The sequence below is a fragment of the Chenopodium quinoa genome, unplaced genomic scaffold, assembly GCF_001683475.1.
Source record: "Chenopodium quinoa cultivar QQ74 unplaced genomic scaffold, ASM168347v1, whole genome shotgun sequence".
NCBI lineage: Eukaryota > Viridiplantae > Streptophyta > Magnoliopsida > Caryophyllales > Amaranthaceae > Chenopodium > Chenopodium quinoa.
The window spans coordinates 3116347-3138463 of record NW_018742817.1 but is presented as its reverse complement, the minus strand read 5'-3'; the positions used below and the strand labels follow the sequence as shown (position 1 = coordinate 3138463).

Below are 22117 nucleotides of genomic sequence, written 5' to 3'. Positions count from 1 at the left end.
CAAATCAATGCGTCCAACTGGATGCACAACTCCTCCCCGAAAGCCCACTAGGGGATGGGAGACATCCGTCATACTATCCGGCCTGTATTTCAGGTTGGATAGACATTTGTAGCTAATGATGTCTGAGGAGCTTCTTGTGTCAATCAAGAAACGACCAACCAATTGGTTGGCCATTTTGCATTCTATGACCACAAGGTCATCATGCGGCCGACGAACTTTGCTTCTGTCCTTTTCGGTGATGATGATTTCAGGGAAGGCATATGTGCTGGCCACCTGTCCCTCATCAACAGAGTGGACCATCTTTCTTAGATGTCCTTATTTCCTCGGATGTTTGGACCACCACCGGCGAATCCGCCTGCTATCGTATAGACGGGTTCTTCATCCATATCAGAGCTGATAGCAGGCTGGGGAGTCTTTTTGCTTGACTTCCCAGGTTTTGATTTTGAAGCCACTTTGGACTTCATATAGGATTTCAGTGCTCCTTTATCGGCTAGACGGTCAAGCTCCCGCTTAAGGCTGAAGCAGTCGTTGATGTCATGGCCGACATCCTCATGGTAGTTACATCGTTTGTTTTTGTTCCGATTTTCAGCGGAACCTTTCATAGGAGTCGGCTTCTCAAGAGTCAGCCGATCCTTAATCTCCATGAGGTAGCTGTCCTTGTGGAACTCGAACCTTGGAACGTACGGTTTCCACTCTTTCTTTTTCTTCTGGACCGGCTGATCGGAGTTATCAACCGCCCAGATTTGTTTTTTCTTTTTTCTCTCTTTTGGTTTTAGAGACTGCTAAGCAGGCCGACTCTCCTTCTGTCGGTCGGACTTCTTAGCGTCCGACTGCTTATTAGAGGAGCAAAGCTCGGTCGCCTGTATATAAGTGTCCGCCTCCATTAGGGCTCCTTGGAGGGTGAAGATTTTCTTTCGGACGAGTTCGAACTTGAAAGTCGACCCATCCTTCAGACCTTTGAAAAAGTCTGTGAAAGCCACTTCGTTAGACAGTCCTTGTATCTGGATTATCACCAGATTGAACCGCCTGACGTATGAGCGCAACCCTTCTCTATCTCCCTGCTGCACATGGCCTAAGTCAAGGCTCATTTTCTTTGCAGGGATGTTCATAGAGAAGTTAGAAGCAAACAAGAACGCAAGCGTCTTGAAGCTGTTTATGCAACCAGCCGACAGGTTGCCAAACCACTGCTGGGCTATGCCCTTCAGGGTAGCTGGTTGGCATCGACACCAGGCGACATCATCCAACCCCTGTAAGTACATGAGGTGGGTGTATGCCAAGAGGTGGTCTTCAGGGTTAGAAGTACCATCATAAGTTCCAACCATGACATTTTTAACCTTGGTCGGCTGCTCGGCCTCAGCTATTTCCTTTGAGAACGCAGAGGGATGCTCCCCAAGGTTTTGTAGCCGAAGCTGCCAGTCCAAGGGCTGGTAATTGTATGCCATCTGTCCTCCGAAGAAGGCAGGCTGGATGTAAGGTAAAGCAGGCAGTCTGTATGGTGGCTATGCCACATACTGCGCCGAATTGATTATGTGAGGTCCCGACTGTACGAAGGGGCCGCTTGAAGGAGTCCTCGGCCCGGAAGGAGAATTCCTCACCGAGGTGTTTTGAAAGCTGTCATGATAAGTCGACGTTGAAGCCGACTCGGACAGCTGCTGATTCCTTAGCTGTTCGATGTACTGACGAGCATCATGAAATGTCTGTTTGCTACCATCCGGCTGAACATGCCGGATGGCTTTCCTTTTCCCTATTTCAGGGAAACAGAGTCTTGATAGGTCGAATGGAGTCCGAGTCTTCTCCGGATGAGGATTCGGTTGTCGGTCTCGGACCGACTTCTGTTGCCCAAACTTGGCAGGCTTTGTGGCCGACTGCTCCTTTCTAGAAGCAGTCGTCCGCTTGTTGATTAGTCCTTTGATTTCACCCCTGAGGCTACTCATGAATTTTATGAGCTCATCATGGGTGACTGGGGCTGATCCTGCCACCTAGGAGGCATCAGTCGCATTCCCTGTGGGATTACCGGATCCAGGGGGCCTGTTAGCACCCGCCTGGTTACCATTGCGCTCTCGCCCGTCTCTCTGGCGGAGGCGCTTAGAGATGAGTGACCCATTAGGAGCCACATAGGTTTCGACATCAGCGTCGTCACTTGATTCATGTTCCATCTGGACATGTACTTCTTCTAGAGGCCGAGTGGGCTCTAGAGGCGGCACATGATTTTCTTGAGAAGCCATCTTAGAGGTACTTTCCCCATAAATAACGCCAAATGTTTCGGGTTTTTTGTGTCCCTTGGGAGAGTTACAGCTCAAGACTGGATTCACAAGGTTGCCTGTACCTGCAAAACAAACGGACCGCGCGGATGGTTGGTGGTCCGCCTCCGAAGATTAAGTTAGTATAGGGTTCGAAGTAAAATGTGCGAAAATTTAGGTATCTGCTCGGATTCCAAGCTTAGGTGCTGTCCGTTTCTTGGGAACAACAACTCAATATTAATTTCAATAATTAATGCAAAGTTATTATATTGTCCAATCCTCTTCATTAATGAGGGAACTGTCCCTATTTATAGGGTCTTTTGGGGAAGTGTGCCCTCCCTAGGGTTTGATGACCTAGGGATTAGGGCACGCCGCAAAACGACGCCTCAAAGTTTGGGCCTTTGAAGGCCGCCATTTCAGAAGCAATATCTGAGTGACACGTGTCGCTCATCCTAAGAGGCCATTTGGGCGTCTCTTAGGGCGACACGTGTCACTCTCTTATTGGACTACTTTGGATCATCAAATACCCCAAATCAAGGGTGGTATCTGCCCGACATGTGTCACCATCTGGAAGGTCCAAGGTGGCGCCCCTTCCAGTGACACATGTCAGACTCCGATTGGGCCACTTAGCCGGGTATAAAATACCCAAAACAAAGGAGATAGAGAGATTCTATCTCTCTCTTTTTCTCTCTTAAAAGCATAATTTCTTCAAAATTAGAGAGATTTGAAGGGAAAATTGAGCTCACCTCCCCCTTTCCTTCCTTCTTTGCATCTGAACAAAGCGTTAGACTATCAATTCACTAACACTGTCTTGTAACAGCCTTAAAGGGAAAATGGAGCTCACCTCCCCCTTTCCTCCATTTCCTTTCCTTCCTTCTTTGCTATCCAAACAAAGCGTTAGACTATCAATAGCCAAATAGAGGTAGCTCTTTAAGGGGTGCTCAAGCTATGGACAACAAGTGGAAGCCACCAAAAGTAAGGGTTATACAAGATTTAATATTGATGGCGTTTGTTTTAATTAGGATATTGTTGTAGGTGGTGGATTATTAGACCCTCTGATGGGACTTGGTTAGTGGGATTCCCGTGTAAATACAATGTGGTCCCCCTCTTGCAGTTGAGCTTTATGCAATAAATGATGGCCTTGCAATTGCCGAGGACATAAAATTTAAGAAAATGAAATTGAAACAGATGCAGATCTCTTCGTACCATGTCGTTAACTTCTTGTGCTAATCCACACCACGAGCTTGCTGCCACAGTTTGTGATGTTGATAGGATTTTATAGAAGTTTGAGATTGTTATAGTTACTCATGTCCCTAGGGAAAGGAACAAGATGCTCATCGTTTTGCGGTTTTTGGCAAAAACACGTACAAGACTCACTTCTTGACAGGCTAAAGTCGTATCACCTTATCCAAAGTAATTCCTAAAATCACTAACTAAAATAGATAGGGAAGTAGGGTCGAATCCACAGGGAAACAAGTCTTTCTATTCTAATTAATTAATATAATCTAGATTATATAGTAACTAAATTATAGATATGATAAAATTAAACTAAAGGAGATAAAAGTAGGGAGAAATCAATTAATAAAAACCTAGGATATAGGTTCACCAATAAACAATATTCCAGGGTAAAACATAATAATCAATCATCAATGCATTAATTAATCAGATCATAAAGGGCTTTCACTACGTATTACAATCACATAGTTAATCTACCTGTATTAAATCTCGACATAACCATTTATAAATTAGTCTGCCTATTGAAATTAAGTCTAAATATTAATTCTCATCTCTCGAATCTCGAATCAATATTGCTTAACTCATACATAAAAGATCTGTGCAAATATAGTTGCATAGCGTTAAAACAATCAATAGGAAATTAATTAAGCATTGACAATCAACAAAATAAATTACCCCTTCATATTATTTATGGATCCCCATAAACCCTAAAAAGGAAACTACTCACACATAATAAAATCTAAATTAAACAAAGCAATTAAATAAGACATGATCAAGGAAAGAGATTAAATAAAGGATGGAATTAAACCAAGAGTTGTAGAGAGAGAAACAAAAGAGAAAGTAATACTAAGAGTTTAATTAAGAGGAGAAAGAAAGAAAAGTTTGAAAAAGAAAGAGAGAATAAAACTAAACTAAAAACAAATTAATAAAAGTAAAACTAAATTAAAAACTAATCTAACTAAACTGCCCCCCATCTTACGTACTACTCCTATCTCTTTTATAAAGAAAACAAAAAGGAATTCCAACCCCACTCAAACTATAATAACCAAAACAAATTACTCAAATTTGCGTGAGAATAGACTTCGACATCCGACATCAGCGAAATAACTAGAGTAGACCCAAATAATGTGCAAGCCCAAAAACAATCAGTAAGCCTAATGCTGAAGATGTCCACCCGACCGGGCCAGGCCTCTCCCAATCGGGCCCGCTCAACTGAAGCTGCGAGCTGGGCTTTGTGGCTTCTTTTGTTGCCCATTTAGTCTCTTGTTTGGTCCGTAATTTGTGTGGGAAATTTTGGACCTCTTTATATATCGAGCCCCTTAATCACCGGATTAAATTCCTTTAACTCGGTCTTGAACTTCATATGAACGGTCATAAATACGATCAAACTCCAATGACTTTGTACTGGCTCAATAAGCTTAGGAATTATCATAAATCTGCAAATTCCTATAAAATAATACCAACTCTACAAAAACACTAGAAAACGTATATTAGTAATAAAAATAGCTCCGCAGAGCTCAAATAAGCACAAATATGACCGTGGGACAGGGAATAAAAATATATATAAATTAGACTCATCACTTCTTTGTACATGATGTGTCAAGAATATATATGAAGCTGATTTGGCAGAGGCTTCTACTGCAGATCATCGCTAACTCTTTTACTTGTCTTTGCTTTGGATGGAAAAATATTGGTTGGCTTGTAGTATATGCTTTTGGGAATAGGTCATACCTAGAGCTGCTCCCATTCGCTGATATTGGTGGTCTTCTTATTAGCCTTTTTTTGTGCAGCATTGAATTTTCACTTTGTGTATTTAGAAATGTAGATAGTAATTAAATTTATGGCTGTAACCTTTTATATATTAATATAAGTCTTATGTTCATATGTTAAAAAAAGAGAACCTTAAAACTTATAAATGAATGTAACTTGTTTAAAATAATCCATCATGTGAGAAGTTTTCTTAAGGTGCAAAGGGTAAAAAGCAATTATGACAATTAGATCATGAAATAAACGGGCACAATTACATAGCTAAGATAAATTTTTTTAGTTCCTTCCTCCCTCTCCCGATAGAATGCTTTCCCTTTATCCTCCTTTCTCTCTCTTCAATGTTCTATCAACCTCAAGCGTAGCTACAGGGATCAAAATGGGGCCCAACACCCTTCCCTTTAATTTCGCTCTCATCTCACAATCTCACATATAGGTCCATGCTGTATTCAATCAGCTTCGCCGTACTATGTTTGCAATTCCTCGTCCATTGTTGTCAATTCTCATCTCGTCGTTGACTTCCTGCCTTCGTCGCAAAAATTCTAGAAATTAAGGCTTAATTAATGGAATTAATGGAAGCTATAGTGATTTTGGAGCTCTAATTCTGTTATTTGGCGTATTAAATTATGTTCCTCAATGTGTTTAAATGAAGGTGACAAAAATTTAATTGCATTTATTAGATTTGAAAATGTCATTCTTTTATAAATTTAAATAGGGTTAGCTAATAAAAACATAATTTCCAAATTGGATCATGGAGGAGGTTTTCCTTCATAAAATGTGTTTTTATTTGAGCACATTTTCATAATTCAAGTGATATTCACAATGGTCTTTTAGTTTGCTTGCAATCTGTTGTTTTTTAAATGTACCTTAACCGAGTTTTTTATGTATCGATTATGAATAGTTAATGAATTCGTTATGTGTTTTTATTGTATCTAAGAAAATTTTTAATGTATCTATAATAAATAGTCAATCCGCAATGAATATTATTGTATCTAAACTGATTTTTGTAATGTATCTATAATTTGTAGTCAATGTACTTGTAATGTATATTTAATGTACATGATCTTCTCACGCACCTTGGTGTTCAGGGCTCCGAGAACTCTCTTCTTATAGAGTGCAAGCCGGGGTGTTTCTTTCTTTCCTTTTTTTAGTTAGGTTAGAGTTCTCAGGTCCATTAACTCTAGTTATAGGTGTTTGTCATGGAGTTTCCAGTTGATATGGAGATTACATTAGGTCAATTGGATAGCTCGGTGGTGGTGTCAGACTGTCAGTTATAGAGTTAAAGGAAAATAGTAACGACCACTTATCAACACCCTCTGCTAATGTAATACCCTGTATTTTTAATGTATTTTATAAATTATTTATTTAATTATAAAATATATTTTAGGTCAAACTATTTTAATTATTGAATATAAATAAGAAAGTTTTAAATATTTAGGGTCAAATGATTTATAATAGTTGACTCTCAAGGACCGTATGTAATATAATTACATACACTATTTAAAGATAGCCCATGTCCATTTAATTAGCCCATTAATCTTTGAAAATTTTTACCTACAACCTCTTTTAGCTATTGGTGTCTACCCCCCCTCTTTAGCTACGTCGTTTTGATCATTTCTACATTTCTCTTTTTTTTTTCTTTCTTCTTTTTTTTTTCTTCCTTTTTTTTTCTTTCTTCTTTTCCTTACTTATTGTTCAAGCCACCTATATATTTCATTTTAAACCTAATTTTTGTATTTTTGACTCTTTTTTGTGCATTTTCTCTCTCTAGATCATTGTTTTCCTATCAATTATGGATGAATTCGTGATTGTAGATGTTGATCGTGATTGTGAACTTCAGCATTCTTCGATTTCTGAGTTTGATCGTGATTGTGAAGCTGTTTTCTGTCTTCTACTGGATTGTTTAATTCATTTGTTGATCAATGTAAGTTTTTTTTATCACTTTTGATTCTGTTTTAGTTGTTATTTGAATGTAATTTGTTTGATTATGATCAATTTGAGTTGTTTCGATTAATTTTGCTTCTGTTTTAGTTGTTTAATGTATGTGATTTGCTTGATTATGATCAATTTGAGTTGTTTGGACTAATTTTGCTTTTTTCTAGTTGCTTTATGAATGTGATTTGTTTTATTAAATTGTTTTTGTTTTAGATTAATTTAGTCTCTGTTTTAGCTCGATTTTGAGTACTCTGATTTTGAATGCTATTTTAGTTTTATTTGTTATATAATTGTTTGATTTAGTTTCTGATTTAGTTATATTTGTGAATTTTGATTTTGATTGCTCTTTTACGCTACTGTAAATTATCATTTCATTATTATGTATGTTATTTTTATTAGTTATTAGTTTATGTTTTACGCTACTGTGAATTATCATTTATTATTGTATGTTATGTTTCTGTTGTTTTATTATTTTGAACATTTGTATAATTATAAATGATCATTATCAGTTATAATAATATTTAGAACTTTATATTATTTAAATATTTTGATCACATTGAAAATGCTAAATGATCATTTGTATATGTTCTATTTTGTATTTGTACATTTCTGTTATTCATTATGTTCATTTTGAAAAACTTATGCAGTGGGTACTAGTGATGAAATTCTGTTTGAAGAAGCAACTAAATTAGAGTTACTTTATAAAGATTTTAATTCTAAACAAGAAGCTTATGATAATTACAATGAATATGCTTTTAAGCATGGTTTTGGTATTAGAATTGATACAAGTAAATCTCGAAATGATGGCTCTTTGAAGATGAAAAGATTTGTTTGTTGCAATGAAGGTTGGAAGGATGAGAAGGGAAAGAATAAAAGGGCTTATGAGAGACTTGATATAAGAACTGGCTGTTTGGCTTTTATTCAGTTTAAGATTGATCGTTTAGGTTTATGGACATGTACAAAGCATTACATGAAACATAATCATCATATGATTCCTCTTGAAAAGAGACATTTGTTAAGGTCTCAAAGAAGTGTTTCTAAAGAAAATTTGCAATTCATGTCTACATTAAGGTGTAGTGGAGTTAAAATTTCTGCAGCGTTGAGGGCAATGAAGAAGGATGTTGGTAGGTCTCCTAATTTAGGATTTACGGGATCGGATGCCTATAACGCTTTATCTGCTGAAAAACGATCTTTACTTGATGGTTGTGACAGTCATCAATTGATCAAATACTTTGCTAAAAGACAACTTGATGAAGCTGAATTTTACTATGACTTTGAACAAGATGAGGATGGGTGTTTAGTTAACTTTTTTTGGCGTGATGGTTGGATGAAGAGAGATTATGAGTATTTTGGAGATTGCTGGTTTTTGATACCACGTATAGGACAAATAAGTATGGAATGATTTGTGCTCCGTTTGTTGGTATGAATCATCATGCTAATAACCTCATGTTTGGTATGGGTTTTATTTTCAATGAGCGAACTAAATCTTTTATGTGGCTTTTTGATACATTTTTGAAATCTATAGGAAACAAAAGGCCTATCACAATTATGACTGATCAAGCTCAAGCAATTGCAGCCGGTATTTGGAATGTATTTCCTCCAAGTGTGCATCATCGTCTTTGTGTTTGGCACATTGAGCAAAATTCAAAGAAGCATATTGGGGCTTTGAGAGCTTTAGATGGATTTACAGATTTGTTTGGTTATTTGCTTAAGTATTGTGAAACCCTTGCTGAATTTGAACATTTTTGGAAAAGGTATTTTAGTTATTATTAATTTTAATATGTTTTTTCAAATTTGTTTATTGTAGTTTATTAATATGATCGTTTATTTTTGTATATATGTACATTTTATTACTAAATTTGTTCATTTATACATAATCTAATGATCATATGTTTTATGCAGAATGTTAATGAAATATAAATGTGAAAAAGATGATTAGTTTTGTGATTTTTACAAGATTAAAGAGATGTGGTGTCCAGCCTATTCTAAGAAGCATTGGTCTGGTGGTGTTTTATCATCTCAACGAAGTGAAACTACAAATAAAACTGTTTCGGAAAGGCTTAATAAGACACAAGGTTTGTATGACTTTTACCATGTTTTTCTTGATGTTATTTCTGAGTGAAGGAGCAAAGAGAATGGAAATGATTATAATACATTGAGGGGTAATCTTCATCTTGCTTTTGCTCATATTAGCATTTTAGTTCATGCTAAGTCTTTGTACACCATTCAAGCATATATTATTTTTGAAGAAGAGTTCATTAAGGGTACTGTAGATGTCGCTCGAAGTGCGCCTATGTTAAAGCATGTGTGAATATGCTTGGCACTCATAGGAAGTGGGAATTGACATATACAATTAGGGACAAGGAAAGTAGGGAGCCGCCAACAAGTTTTTTAAGGAACTTGTAAACCGTTCACAGATCATAAAAAGGCAACCACGATTAAGGGACAATGATAGGCAACAACAATTAAGGGACAACGATTGACCCGTGAAGGTTACATCCCATTCATAATCCATGAGATTACTAACTCCATATGGTTCGAAACCACGAAAGGAGGATCGGGAATGATGGTACGAAGTGAGTCATGGAGTCACATTCGCCCGTATTGGCCTCTACTCGATTCTTTTAGTGAAAAGTGGTTCCTGCGATCTCAAAGGCATACAAACAAAATATTCAATTTGCTCCAAACTATTATTAAGCTAAATTGGTTTAATATTAATGCAACATATAATTCTAAAATATTAGTGATCACTTGAATTAAATAACAAGATTAAAAAGGAACCTAAACCAGTTGTCCAAATTATCTTATTAGGCGTGATTTTCAATTACATATTCCCTTTAAACATGCAATATGGTGATCATAATAACAATAGAATAAATATTAATATTGGAAGCAATTAAATAATAATAGCGTTAGTGAAATCAAATATAAAATTAACCTAATCATGATACTAGCAATATTAAAATAAAATAAGAGTAATTAAATTAATTAATTACTCACATTCCGCACGTTCCTTTAAATTGCTACATCATGAATAAACAGTTAGTAATTTCAATTAAATATAAATCAAATGAAAATTAAATTAAATAAATATAGATTTGATTTGGTCCAAACCCAGTTATTTATACCTTTCACGCCTTGGTTTAAGGACGGAACCTCATAGTATAGACTCCTTGGAGTGCTTAAGGGAGAATGGTGTAATTATGAATATAGGTTTAAGGCTTAGAATATGGGAGAGAGAGAAGAGAATGATTTTTGGTGTAAAAGAGAGAAATAAGGATTTTATGATCAAGCTTGTTGATGATTGAAAAAGGGAAAATATGACCTCTATTTATAGAGAAAAAAGAAGGGTCGAAAAAACAAGATAAGATCCGAATTAAATCAGAATAAAACTCGATAGACAACAGTTTTTGCGGTTTTTGTTTTTATCATATCTTTTGATTTATAAATTGGAATAAGATGAATAAGATATATTTAGAAAGCTCTTGAAGTCTAATTTCTAACCCAATTAAAATCAGATTAAAATATTTTGTAGAATAAAAGATATGGACGAAATAGTGAGACGGTGTCAGTTTTGGATAGAGTTTGACATTTTATTCATATCTTTTTCGTTATAGCTCGGAATTGATATTATAATATATCATTGGAAAGATAATTTCAAGTTCTATCCAACCATATAAAATTTGGAAAAATAATATGGGGCACGAAAATAATATCTGTCTATCTTTGAATGTCTTTCAATTCGGATAGAAATTAGGATTTTCAAAAAAGGAGTTTTATTCAATTTCAAACTCTTTAATCTTATCTTTTAAAAAAGGATAATCAAGATATTTTAGAAACTTTTGATGCTTCCAATTAATCCTAATTGGTTTAGGAATTGGATTAAATAATTTGGACCCTCCACATGATCATTGGGTCGTAGGTAAGGTAGGCTTAGGTTCAGTTTGGGCTCGGTTTAATATTTTGGCCATAACTTATTCGTTATAACTCGGATTTGGGCTTATAATATATCGTTGGAAAGCTCTTTTAAATCCCCATCCAAATATTCAATCATTGGACCCAGATTATGTACCAAAATAAACGGAAATAAACATTTTTATAAAAAGGACACGAAATGAATGATTTTAAAGGACACGAAATGAATGATTTTAAATGACACGAAATGAATTATTTTGGGTTTAAAGGCACTAAAAGAGGAAAATAAGTTATGGTTTGGGGAAATGGGCTAGAAGTTGGTTTGGTTTATGAAATGGAAATATGGATTTAAGAACTCCAAGATTATTAAATACTCAACCCGACCAATAATGGCGGTGAAAGGTTGTTCATCATCGGGTTTGGTTTTGGAGAGACATTTTTAGGTGTCTACAGGTACTGCTTATGAACATTCTGATGCTGGTCTTCATTTTCCTGAATATTCATACCATTTATGGAGATCTGGTAAAGATATGATTAGGCATGAAGTTGTTTTCAACAAGGAAACTCATGCTATATGCTGCACATGCATGTACTTTAGTGAAATGGGATTGTTATGTTCTCATTCTCTTCGTGTATATCATTTACATTGTGTACCTAAGATTCCGGATGAGTATATTATGAAGCGTTGGACCAAGGCTGCAATGTGTACTCATACTACTGTTGATAAACCTTCTTCGAGAACTAATTTGGTGTCCACTACTGTTTGGAGGTCACAAACATTAAGGAAGTTTGTGAAGTTGGTAATTAGTTGTCAAAATTCTTGGTCTGCAAGAGCTGAAGTTGACCTCTATTTTAATATTTTAAAAGACAACGTTGAGAGTGTTAGGGGCACAATTGATTTCAATGAGGCTGCTGAAGGTATTGAAATTGTTGATCATGAAGTTAATGATCCTCCGAAAAAAAGGCTTGTTGGTGAAAGAAATGTACGGCCTAAAAGTACTGTAGAAAAAAAGTTTAATAAAGCTAGGGGTAATTGGAGGAAGAGAAAGTCATCATATACACCTTACATGAGGGCTAAAGGTCAAGCAGGAGTTCAGGTACTATTCAACATAAAGGTTTTCATATTTGATCATTTAGTTTAATACTAATGTTTATTTTCTTTGTTTTAGGAAATTGATGATAATGGACTTCCTGTTTCTTATGCTAATTCTATGTGTGATTCTAATGAACTGGTTATATTGAAAAATCCACCTTCTAAGGTAATATTTTTATATAAAAAAAAAATTCACAAATTTGTTCATTTATGTTTTTATGAATGATCATATTTTATGCTTTTATAATTTAGGTTGCTAAGAAGGCATCTTCTGTAGAAAAGGTTCTTTATTTTTCTAATGACTCTGATGAAAGTATTTTTAATGGTTTTAATCAGATATTATTTTTTTAATTTGTTTTGTTTTATTTTTCAAAATTATTGCCATTATGTAACTATAATTTTTGTATTATTGGTTTGTTGTTTAATTATATTTTTTTATAGGCTGCTGTTGAAAGTTCTTTTGGATCCAATTTATCTTTTGATGAAGATATTTCTGCTCTTGCTAAGGTTTATTTATTCTTTTTAAATGTCATTTATAATTTTTAATATGTATATTTATATTTATGATAATGCTTAATATTTCTTATGTAGGAGAAATATTTAAATGTTTCAAGTACTGCTCAGGTTTCTTCAAGTGTACCTCCAAGAAATGTTCAAGTTCCTCCAAGAAATGTTCAATTTCCTACAAGAAATGTTCAAGTTCCTCCAATCAATGTTCAATGTTCTTCATCAAATCTTTAATTACCTTCAAGAAATGATCAGTTACCACCAAAACTTGTTCAAATTCCTTTACCATCTTCAAGAAGAATTGAAGTTACAGCTCCTTCAAATGATGAATGTGTTCAAGGCACTCAACGTGGTGGTCAACATGTTTCTTATAAGTATGATAGGTTTTTAGCATTTTTTGATACTAATGCAGCTAAGAGGTTGGAAAAAAATAACAAGTAAGAATTTTCTTTGTTGAACTATTATACTCCAGTTTAATATTTTCTTGCAAGTGATGCAATTGAACAAATTTGATTTTGGTATTGAGCATATACTCTATTGGTAATGAACATTTTAAATGTTTTGTTTATTAAGTAATTTAAATTCAAGGATAAAAACAAATTTATAAAATTTGCAATTTTGATATAAACTATATCTAAAAAAGAGAGAAATATTGTTAATATTCAAATAACTATAAGAAACATCATATAGAATACTCTATGAAAAACATAAAATCTATATGTCTATATATATAAATTGATCATATTTATATTCGTAAATGAACATGTGACATTACTCCTTTGCAAACTTTCGTGCTTTTCTTCTATTTATCCTTGCTTCAGTGTTTTCTTCAAATAGCATCAACTCTATTACATATTGAATCCTTAGCTTCATAATTTGGTTCACCTGTTGAACAAAGTGAATAAGAATGTTTATTTTTTGTACAGTTTTTTAAATGAACATGATGTATTATATAATCACTAGTGGAAAAAAGGTTATCCGTAATGGGCAAAAAATGCCTATCCGTAACGGGCAACGTCCGTTACGTATGCTGCCGTTACGGGTGGCCTTTGTTATTTGTAACGGGCACCTCCCATTACGAATAATAGGTTATTCGTAACGGGCACCTAAAAAGTCCGTTACGAATAACCCCGTTATCCGTAACAGGACATGGTTTGCCAATTACGAATACTATATAATCAAATTTTAAAAAAAAAATCCAGCAAAATGCTGGATTTTCCACACTATTTTATCATTGAATGATAGATGTAGATATTTTAATACAAATATAGTATACAATTTATATTTCTTTAAAAAAAATACAATTAATATTAATAAACTAATAACTAAAACTTTAAAAGAACAGCTAAATTAAACCAAATCTAAAGTACACTTGTTTTACTGATTTGAAAAAAAAAATTACACTGAGATTTTATAATTGATTGTGGATTCAAAATAATTGATTTATTTATGTACATGCATACATGCTTTCAAGTTTCAACACCTTGTAATCCGGATTTATAACATACATAAAGCTCATGGAGGGGAAAAGAGAAGGACCTAAACACAGTCGATTACCTTGACTTTGATGATAGCATGATCAAGTAGAGGAAGTAGATTGGGATATGTAAACAGGGAGGAAACTCGGATCTCCTCCCTCACCAAGTCCAGCTGCTCATTGTTTTGATCAATACTTTCTTCATAGCATAAGTCCCATCATCTAAAAAAAGGTTCATTTCGAATTTACATCACATATTAACAAATCGAAATCAAACAGACAAAAAATTACAAATAATCACAATTTCAATACAAATCATACATTATTAACCATATTAAGATCAAAATTCCTCATAAGTCATAAACCCACAAATCAAAATTCAAATCAATCAAAAAATCACAGTAGCTATGACAACTGCCTCTAATTCACCTTGTTTACAGGTTGAACTAGAGAAGACCTTGTCTCCATGATTCCTAGTGACAGGAAGAGATTCCACATGAAGCCAAGACACTTCAAGAGTTTGCTCTCCTGTTAATTCCAGATCAACGGTATCAGATTTGAAAAAAGTTTGATTAGATCGACTGGAAGTTAATGAACACAGTTAATACTTAATTTTCTTCAAGAGAGAAAGAACAATGGATAATTTTTTTTTTCTTCTAGCTTGTTATGTCCAAAAAATTGAAGACGGTTGGTTACATCGTCTGAAGTCAGACCTTCTCTTGAGCATCTCAAACTCTCAAACACCTCCTCTATAGGAATTCTCTCCTGCAAAGCACACATGTTTAATCATTGAAAACATGAGCCCCTCATAAATCATTATTAGTGTCAAAACCATTTTTTTACAGAACGAATTAGCATAAGTTTAAGAAGCAAAGGGGGAATAAATCAATAAAGTATCCAACAGATCAATTCTCTATCTTACACCAGGCAGTGCTCCACAATGGACTCTCTCACTAGTAGAAAAAGGCTCATTTGCGTCGCTCATTTATAGTGTATTTGCGTCGCTTCTATGAGCGACGCAACTGCTCGCGACGCAAATGATTTAAAAGTCATTTGTGTCGCTCCTAGGCGCGACGCAAATAAGAGTCATTTGTGTCGCTCCTTTATAAAGGAGTGACGCAAATGACTTATTTGCATCGCTCTTTTATAAAGGAGTGACGCAAATAGCTGGTCTGATCAACTTCTTGTTTGTTATTTGCGTCACTTGTTTATATAGGAGTGACGCAAATGACAAACAAGACAATACAAAATTGCTTTATTTGCGTCACTTGTTTGTTTAATGAGTGATGCAAATGAGGTGATTTTTTTTTTAATTATAATAATTGCTTGTATATGTTTGTAGTACCTGTTTTCCTTGCTAGTGGTATAAAGTAATATGCTAACGCTAATAATTGAAATTAAAATGCAATATTATTGAATGCAAATGTAAATTTCGGCAGAGTATCAAAATTTTACAACTCAAAATTATTGATATCATCAACCAACACAAGAACAAAGACCAACCCAAAATGTTGGTACCCCAAATACATTCATTTCAAGCCTAAGAACTAAAACAAAAAAAAAGTCTAACAAACAAATGGATTTAGCTAAGTTTAAATCTAATTTCAACGTTGATCATGAAATAGTTTGACTAAATATCTCGAACCTCATTTATCTCCTCCCCATTATAAGGTATTGTTCTTGAAAAATCCTGTTAACACAACACAAAAAAAAAAACTAATCAATTCAAGAGTGTAGCCAATTTAAAATAAATTGATGAATTAGTAGTGAAAGATCTGACAACACATACTAACAAGATCCTCATTACTACGGTGATGTTGAACTGTTTCAAACATATAGTACACGACATAGTAGCCACATCTCACTTCCTCCCAATTTTTGATGACACTACACGCTCGCATCATAGCCAGAAAGTCAATAGACTCATTCAACTCATTTCAAACAAGATAAAACCTAAGCATGAAAAATAAGAATACTAATCATATCATTCTCACCACATTTTAAAGAGAAAAACATCTCGGATTAGAACTTAATTCACAATTTTAAAGAGAAAAACAAGCCCTTATATTCAGTTTTGATAAATTTATATCCATGATTTAAGGATCATACATATATTAAATCAAAATCAATCTTCTTCAATAATTCTTCCTGTAAATTCTGCAACTGCAACTATTACAGTAACTAATGGGAATTCTAGTAACGTATTATTCGAATTTTGCATTCTTCACAATGTTAGCATCATTCATTGACTCCAGAGTAAGATCATGATACCTTCGATTCGAACACTTGGTGATGAGGACTACTAAAGGTTATATTTCAGCTAGAACTCTACAGAGTTAATATACTGCTGGAAGGTTGGGTGATTATTTCATTATTTGATTAATAACATACACAAAAACTATGGACCAATTTAAGCTACAATTTCTATTAATCACGGCCCTAATAAGTTTAGTCCTGTTTTACCAAAGTTTATATGTCTAGCTTAAACATGTTCATTGTACCTGTCTTCTCGTACACAAAACAAAATGAAAATTGCAGTGCTATTATTCTCTTAAAATACGAAATGCAAAAACAGAATGCCATCAACTCATAATCACTTTATCAGTAAGTAGTAATTAACATCATCATTTCAATTTGAGGTAAACAATATCATACACAAAACAAAGGAATAACATTGTGTCATTATTTTGACTACTTCTCTTAAAATTCTTATTCGGTAATGAAGAAGTAGATTATGCCGCTTCAATTGTAATTTTTTTTTTAAAACCTTCAATTGTAATGTTAAATTACCTTTAATATGAGAGAAATGAAGTAAGAAATTAATTATTACCTCAAATTATAGAACAACTAAACCAGAAAATTCACTGAATAACAATAAGATTAGAGTTAATCTAAATATAAGAGAGAGAAACCTTGACATTATCCCTTGCAATTCACAAACAACTCAACAACAAAATAGCTATCTGTAACAAATTTCCCACTACACTAGGCTAGACCACCACACTCACCATCAACCACAAGCACCTGCTGCATACCTGCACCAAGTAATTCACTAATCTAACTTTATATCTAGATACAAACACTCGATTAAACAAGAAAAAGTCAATATAATTAAGCAATACTCTAGAAGTAATCTGATATAGAAACAAATACTTTATTTTTATAATGGAAAATCTACTAATTTTGTAATAAGAATCTATTATTACACTAAATTAATAATCTGACAAAATTCCAATCAACATATAACAAACTAAACAGAAATTCAACTATAACACCAAATTAATTTTTTAATTTCACGCCAAAATCAATACACACTCATGAAATTAAATTTTGACCCTACATCATCTACTAAGTTAAATTCCTTATAAAATTAAAATCATTTCGCAACTCTAATTACAGTAAAATTAAAAACATCATATAAATCAATAGAACAAAACGATAATTTAATAAAATAGTTTAAATCAATCGAAATTAAATCATTTCGCACTTCTTATTGCCTAAAACGATAATTTCGCACCTCTTATTACTGTCAACCATCTCCACTGCTTCCCCTGCTAACCATCAACAACAACACCAACAAGCAGCAATTCCTTGCTAGCCTCGATGTAGAGTATTTCATCTCGACTATCAGCGGTTTTAATAGTTCGAATTTCGTGGGGGTTTTGGTCGATTTTTGCTCAAAAATAGGGTGTTTTGCCTCGGATTTGCTTGAAAATGGGGGGTTTTGGCTTGGATATTCTGGGGTTTTCAATTACAGGTTGAATTTATTGATTTTGGGGTCAAATTTGTTGGTTTGGGGTCGAATTTATCAGGGTTTTGCTGTTGAATTCGCTAGGGTTTTGCAGTACGAACGACAACAAGGCAGCGCTGGAGATTCGGCTAGTTAGACGATTTTCTTGAGGTTTTGATGTTGAATTTTAGGGGATTTTTCAGTTGAAGCTGCTAGGGTTTTGAAGTTCGAACGGCGACATGGCAACAAGAGTGTTTTATATTGAATGTGAGGAAGAGTTGAGTGGACTGTAATTGTAATAGTCATTTGCGTCACTCAATAAAGAAAGAAGTGACGCAATTTACTCACAAAGCTATTTGCGTCACCTGTCAATAAATGAGCGACGCAAATAACATTATCTTTTGCGTTTTTTTTATTTATGAAAGCGACGCAAATATGAGTAAGCTGAAATATATCAGACTTTTGCTTCGCTTTGTAGTTAATGTGCGACGCAAATTACTTATAGTGAAGCTAAAATGTATTATTTGCGTCATTTGTTTCTACGAGTGACGCAAATAAGGTGACGCAAATGAGCATTTTTCTACTAGTGTCTCTACCTCATACTTAGTGATACAAACTGACAGCTTTAAGGCATACATAATTTTATCTTTCACTGGAACCTACACCATATTATCCCATAACATGAGCCAGACAACTTTTTTAAATAGGACTTGAACTTAAAATTAAAAACTAACACAACATTGCAGAACCTACATCACAATATGCAGGAAATGGAATCCATAGTCCATATTCATGAGACAAGACCCTCTAATTAGTAACTATTGCAGTAATGCTTATGTATTTATATTATTAAGGTACTTAATTCTTCCTGTCTTCAAAGCCTTGACTGAAGTACTATCATACCAGTGTTCTTCCTAAAGGCTACTTAACATCAAAATTTGACCGCGAATTAAATCCTTCCTTTGACCTTCAAGCACACCGAAGCAGGAACTAGCTATTACTCTATTAGCCTTCATCAATGAAGGCATCTCAACAGTTTGTTTTATTCCCAAAATCACGTAATTCATACAATATCAACCTCACACAGTAGGAGAGGCATTGCTGCTGGCCATATGATCTGTAAAGCTAGAACAAATCAATTAGTTAAATTGATTCCTATTATTTTTCACCAATTCATCGAATAAGGGTGAGTAACAAAAGCAAGCACTCATTACCTTAGAGACAAAAGGCATTGACTATTGTCACCCAAAAAATATGCAACCAAACACTTCCTGATTTCATAGCTCTGTATATATACTAGTTGCTTGAAACGACTAATGACATTTCCTCTCCCTTCTTCCCACTCCTTCCAGCATAAGAACACCACCATTATTCAATCAGAAATAAGTACTCTCTAATTCTCATAATTATTTTTATATCACACCTCCAATTCATTTTTCACAATCACAATAATAGCGCATTTGTTGAATTGTTCAAAGTACTCAAATTCTATTAAAAGCTCATCACATCAACCAAATAAAGAAAATATATCACAGAGTGACAAAACACAATTCTGAATTTCAGATTATACAAAATCTACTCAAATGAATTTTCAGCCAAAAATAAACAATTATTCAAATGAAAACTAAACCACAAACATTAGAAAAATCAGTTAATGCAAAAAAACTACTCAAAATGAAAATTCAGCCGAAAAAAAAAAAACAATAATTATAACAAATATTAGAAAATTAGATTACAAAAAATAGACTCAAAATGTGATGAAAGATCAGCCAAAAAAACAATTATTCAAATGAAAATTAAGCCACAAATATTAGAAAATTCAGGTTATATAAAATTTACTAATTCAGCCAAAAAAATATCAATTAAAATGAAAATTAAGCCACAACAAGTAGAAAAATCAGATGATTCAAAAACTAATTAAAATAAAAGGAAAAATAAAAATAGAAACCGAGTACCGTGATTAGGGTCATCAGGAACAAAGGCGATATCAAGTAGAAAAACACCAGGATCAATCGAAAGATAAACTCTCTCCCATTCAGAAAGCAAGTCATCGGACTTCGCCGGAAGAGTAGTCAACAATGGCGACATTGACAACGACAAAGCGCAGTAGTTCGAAAATAGAGGCTGTGAAATTGAAGACAACTCGCAATTCAAATTCGACATTGACAACGACAATGAAAGCGCAATAGTTTTTTTCTCTAAGATTGATGGAGGAGAGGAGAGGAGAGGAGAGGAGAGAAGGACGGAGAGGAGAGAGAGAGGAGGAGAGGAGAGGAGAGAGAGAGAGAGAGAGAGAGAGGAGAGAGGAGAAGAGGAGAAATGATGGCTATTAGGTGAAACCCTAAAAAGCCAAGTAATGGGCTCCTCTATAAGTTGGGCCAAGTTATGTGTCATATAGTATTTGTAACGGGAAAAATAGTGTCTGTTACGAATACTTATTTATTTGTAACGGGCACTTATTTGTCCGTTACAAATACATACGTATTCGTAACTGACATTATTTCGCCCGTTACAAATAAATAAGTATTCGTAGCTGACACTATTTTGCCCGTTACGAATATCTTAATTGTAACGGGCAAAGCTTTGCCCGTTACAAATAGCCTGTTACGAATGAGATTTTTTCCACTAGTGAATTGAACATTTATGATACTTACATTGTTTGGTTTTAAATCACAAACCCATTTCTCATTAGGATCACCAGTGAAGGTTTCCATGTGCTTCATAATGTATACTCCACAGTTTGTATAATCATCGTTGCCACGCCATTTCATCTTCTCCAAAATAATTTTGTATTCTTCAATTCTATCAGCATCTTCTTATCCAAGGTGTTTCATGTACCCTGCCAATCCTTTCAACTAATAAAAGCAATAGTAAAACTTAATTAGAAGTTGGTTGTGTGTAGAATGCATGAACAATTAGGAACTGAAAAATGATCATTTAGCCAAACATAAATGAACATATTTACTCACCATAATTTTTGGTTGCTCTTCATACTTCGCTTGGATTGTGACATGTTGTGGTAGTTTCTTATTGTCAATAATATGAATTTTCTCTTCTATATGATTGACGCACAAGAGAAAAAAAGGTTGAGAAGTTGATACCGGGAAGAAGACCTGAACAAATATTAAATTATTATTGATCATTTTACTAATCATAATTGAACATTTTTATTATGAATTTCATGGCAATACCTGTTTGTATCCAACAATGCTTTCAATCTTATTCATCTTCAACTCATTGTCAATTCTTTCAATGAATGCATTAATTCTTGTTTTCATGTATGAGCCTTCCTGACAAACTCTATTCGTACACATAATGTGCTGTTGAAATAGAAACAATCACATACAAAATTAATGAAAATTTTGCAATTATATATCATAGGAAAACTGAAACAATCATATATAACAACACTTGTACTATAAAAAAAAAAAAGTAAAACTAACATGAAGCATTATGGAGAAGTAAATCTTGCTTTTTGGCTTTTTATGATTAAGAATTATTGCCCATCCATCTATCACACAATTTGTTACTTCAACATCATCTCCAAGTGTTTTCATTTCTTTTCTATTGATGAGATTCAACCCATCATAGTATAAAAGAACGCTGCAATATGAACATTTAGTAATATAGATGTGAACATATTTTAAGATAATATATTTCACTTTAATTAAATTTTTTTAAGTAATTACCTTTCATCTTTATCACTGAGAGCAAAGTATAATGCAATTTGGTTCATTGTCTTCTCATCTTTGAATAGATCTTTGTACTTGATCATGTACGGAGATCGGAAAGCAAGATGAATTGTTTGCTTTTTACGTTGTGGTCTTGACGTTCAATAAATGTAGTATAGTTATATTAAGAACATTAAATGAACATTTAAATGTATATAAATAAATTATAAATTATACCTTTCAACTTTCTCCTTTCCAGTCTTTTTACTCTTTTCTGCAATTGATTTTTTCTTTTCATCATTCCTGATCATATCAAACAACAAAAATGAACATTTAGTTATCAAAAAATGTTCATTGTTATTTAACATTGAGAACAAATGAATATTTACTTATCTAAAAATGTTCATTACTATTTATAATTGTTTACCTGTCCATGAGTTTTGTTGATGAATCTTTTTCCTTGTTTTCTCTGAAACATCAAAGGTAGTTAGTAGGTATAGAAATGAACAATCATACATTATCATATGTTCATTCTCAATAACCTTTTGA

At 33.8% G+C, this 22117-nt stretch overlaps 1 protein-coding gene across 7 annotated transcripts; it reads right to left on the bottom strand.

Moving 5' to 3' along the window:
* Window positions 1-14252: 14252 nt before the first annotated feature.
* LOC110725964 (photosystem II stability/assembly factor HCF136, chloroplastic-like) lies at window positions 14253-21485 on the bottom strand. 7 transcript variants are annotated; one of them, XR_002512277.1, is made up of 5 exons: window positions 21089-21485; window positions 20867-21010; window positions 20552-20752; window positions 19853-20021; window positions 14260-14916 (listed from the first exon to the last, which is right to left on the bottom strand). XR_002512277.1 is itself a non-coding variant. In XM_021905441.1 (2 exons), the coding sequence occupies exons 1-2, from the start codon at window positions 20289-20291 to the stop codon at window positions 14786-14788; spliced, it is 570 nt and encodes a 189-aa protein (XP_021761133.1). In that variant the 5' UTR covers window positions 20292-20327; the 3' UTR covers window positions 14260-14785. The 7 variants fall into 7 exon arrangements, 2 of the variants coding, with proteins under 2 accessions (XP_021761133.1, XP_021761134.1); XR_002512278.1 differs by lacking the exons at window positions 20552-20752; window positions 20867-21010; window positions 21089-21485 and having other exon boundaries at window positions 14253-14389; window positions 14597-14916; window positions 19853-20134; XR_002512279.1 differs by lacking the exons at window positions 14260-14916; window positions 20552-20752; window positions 20867-21010; window positions 21089-21485 and adding exons at window positions 15559-15857; window positions 15957-17202 and having other exon boundaries at window positions 17685-20142.
* Window positions 21486-22117: the final 632 nt, after the last annotated feature.

Bases quoted from the DNA above. Each gene is read 5' to 3' on its own strand.
- LOC110725964 (XM_021905441.1), bottom strand. From the start codon at position 20,291: ATGACACATAACTTGGCCCAACTTATAGAGGAGCCCATTACTTGGCTT. The intron at 14,917-19,852 runs GTACTCGGTTTC...GAATTCCTATAG, and splicing joins TCCTGATGACCCTAATCACG to AGGAGGTGTTTGAGAGTTTG.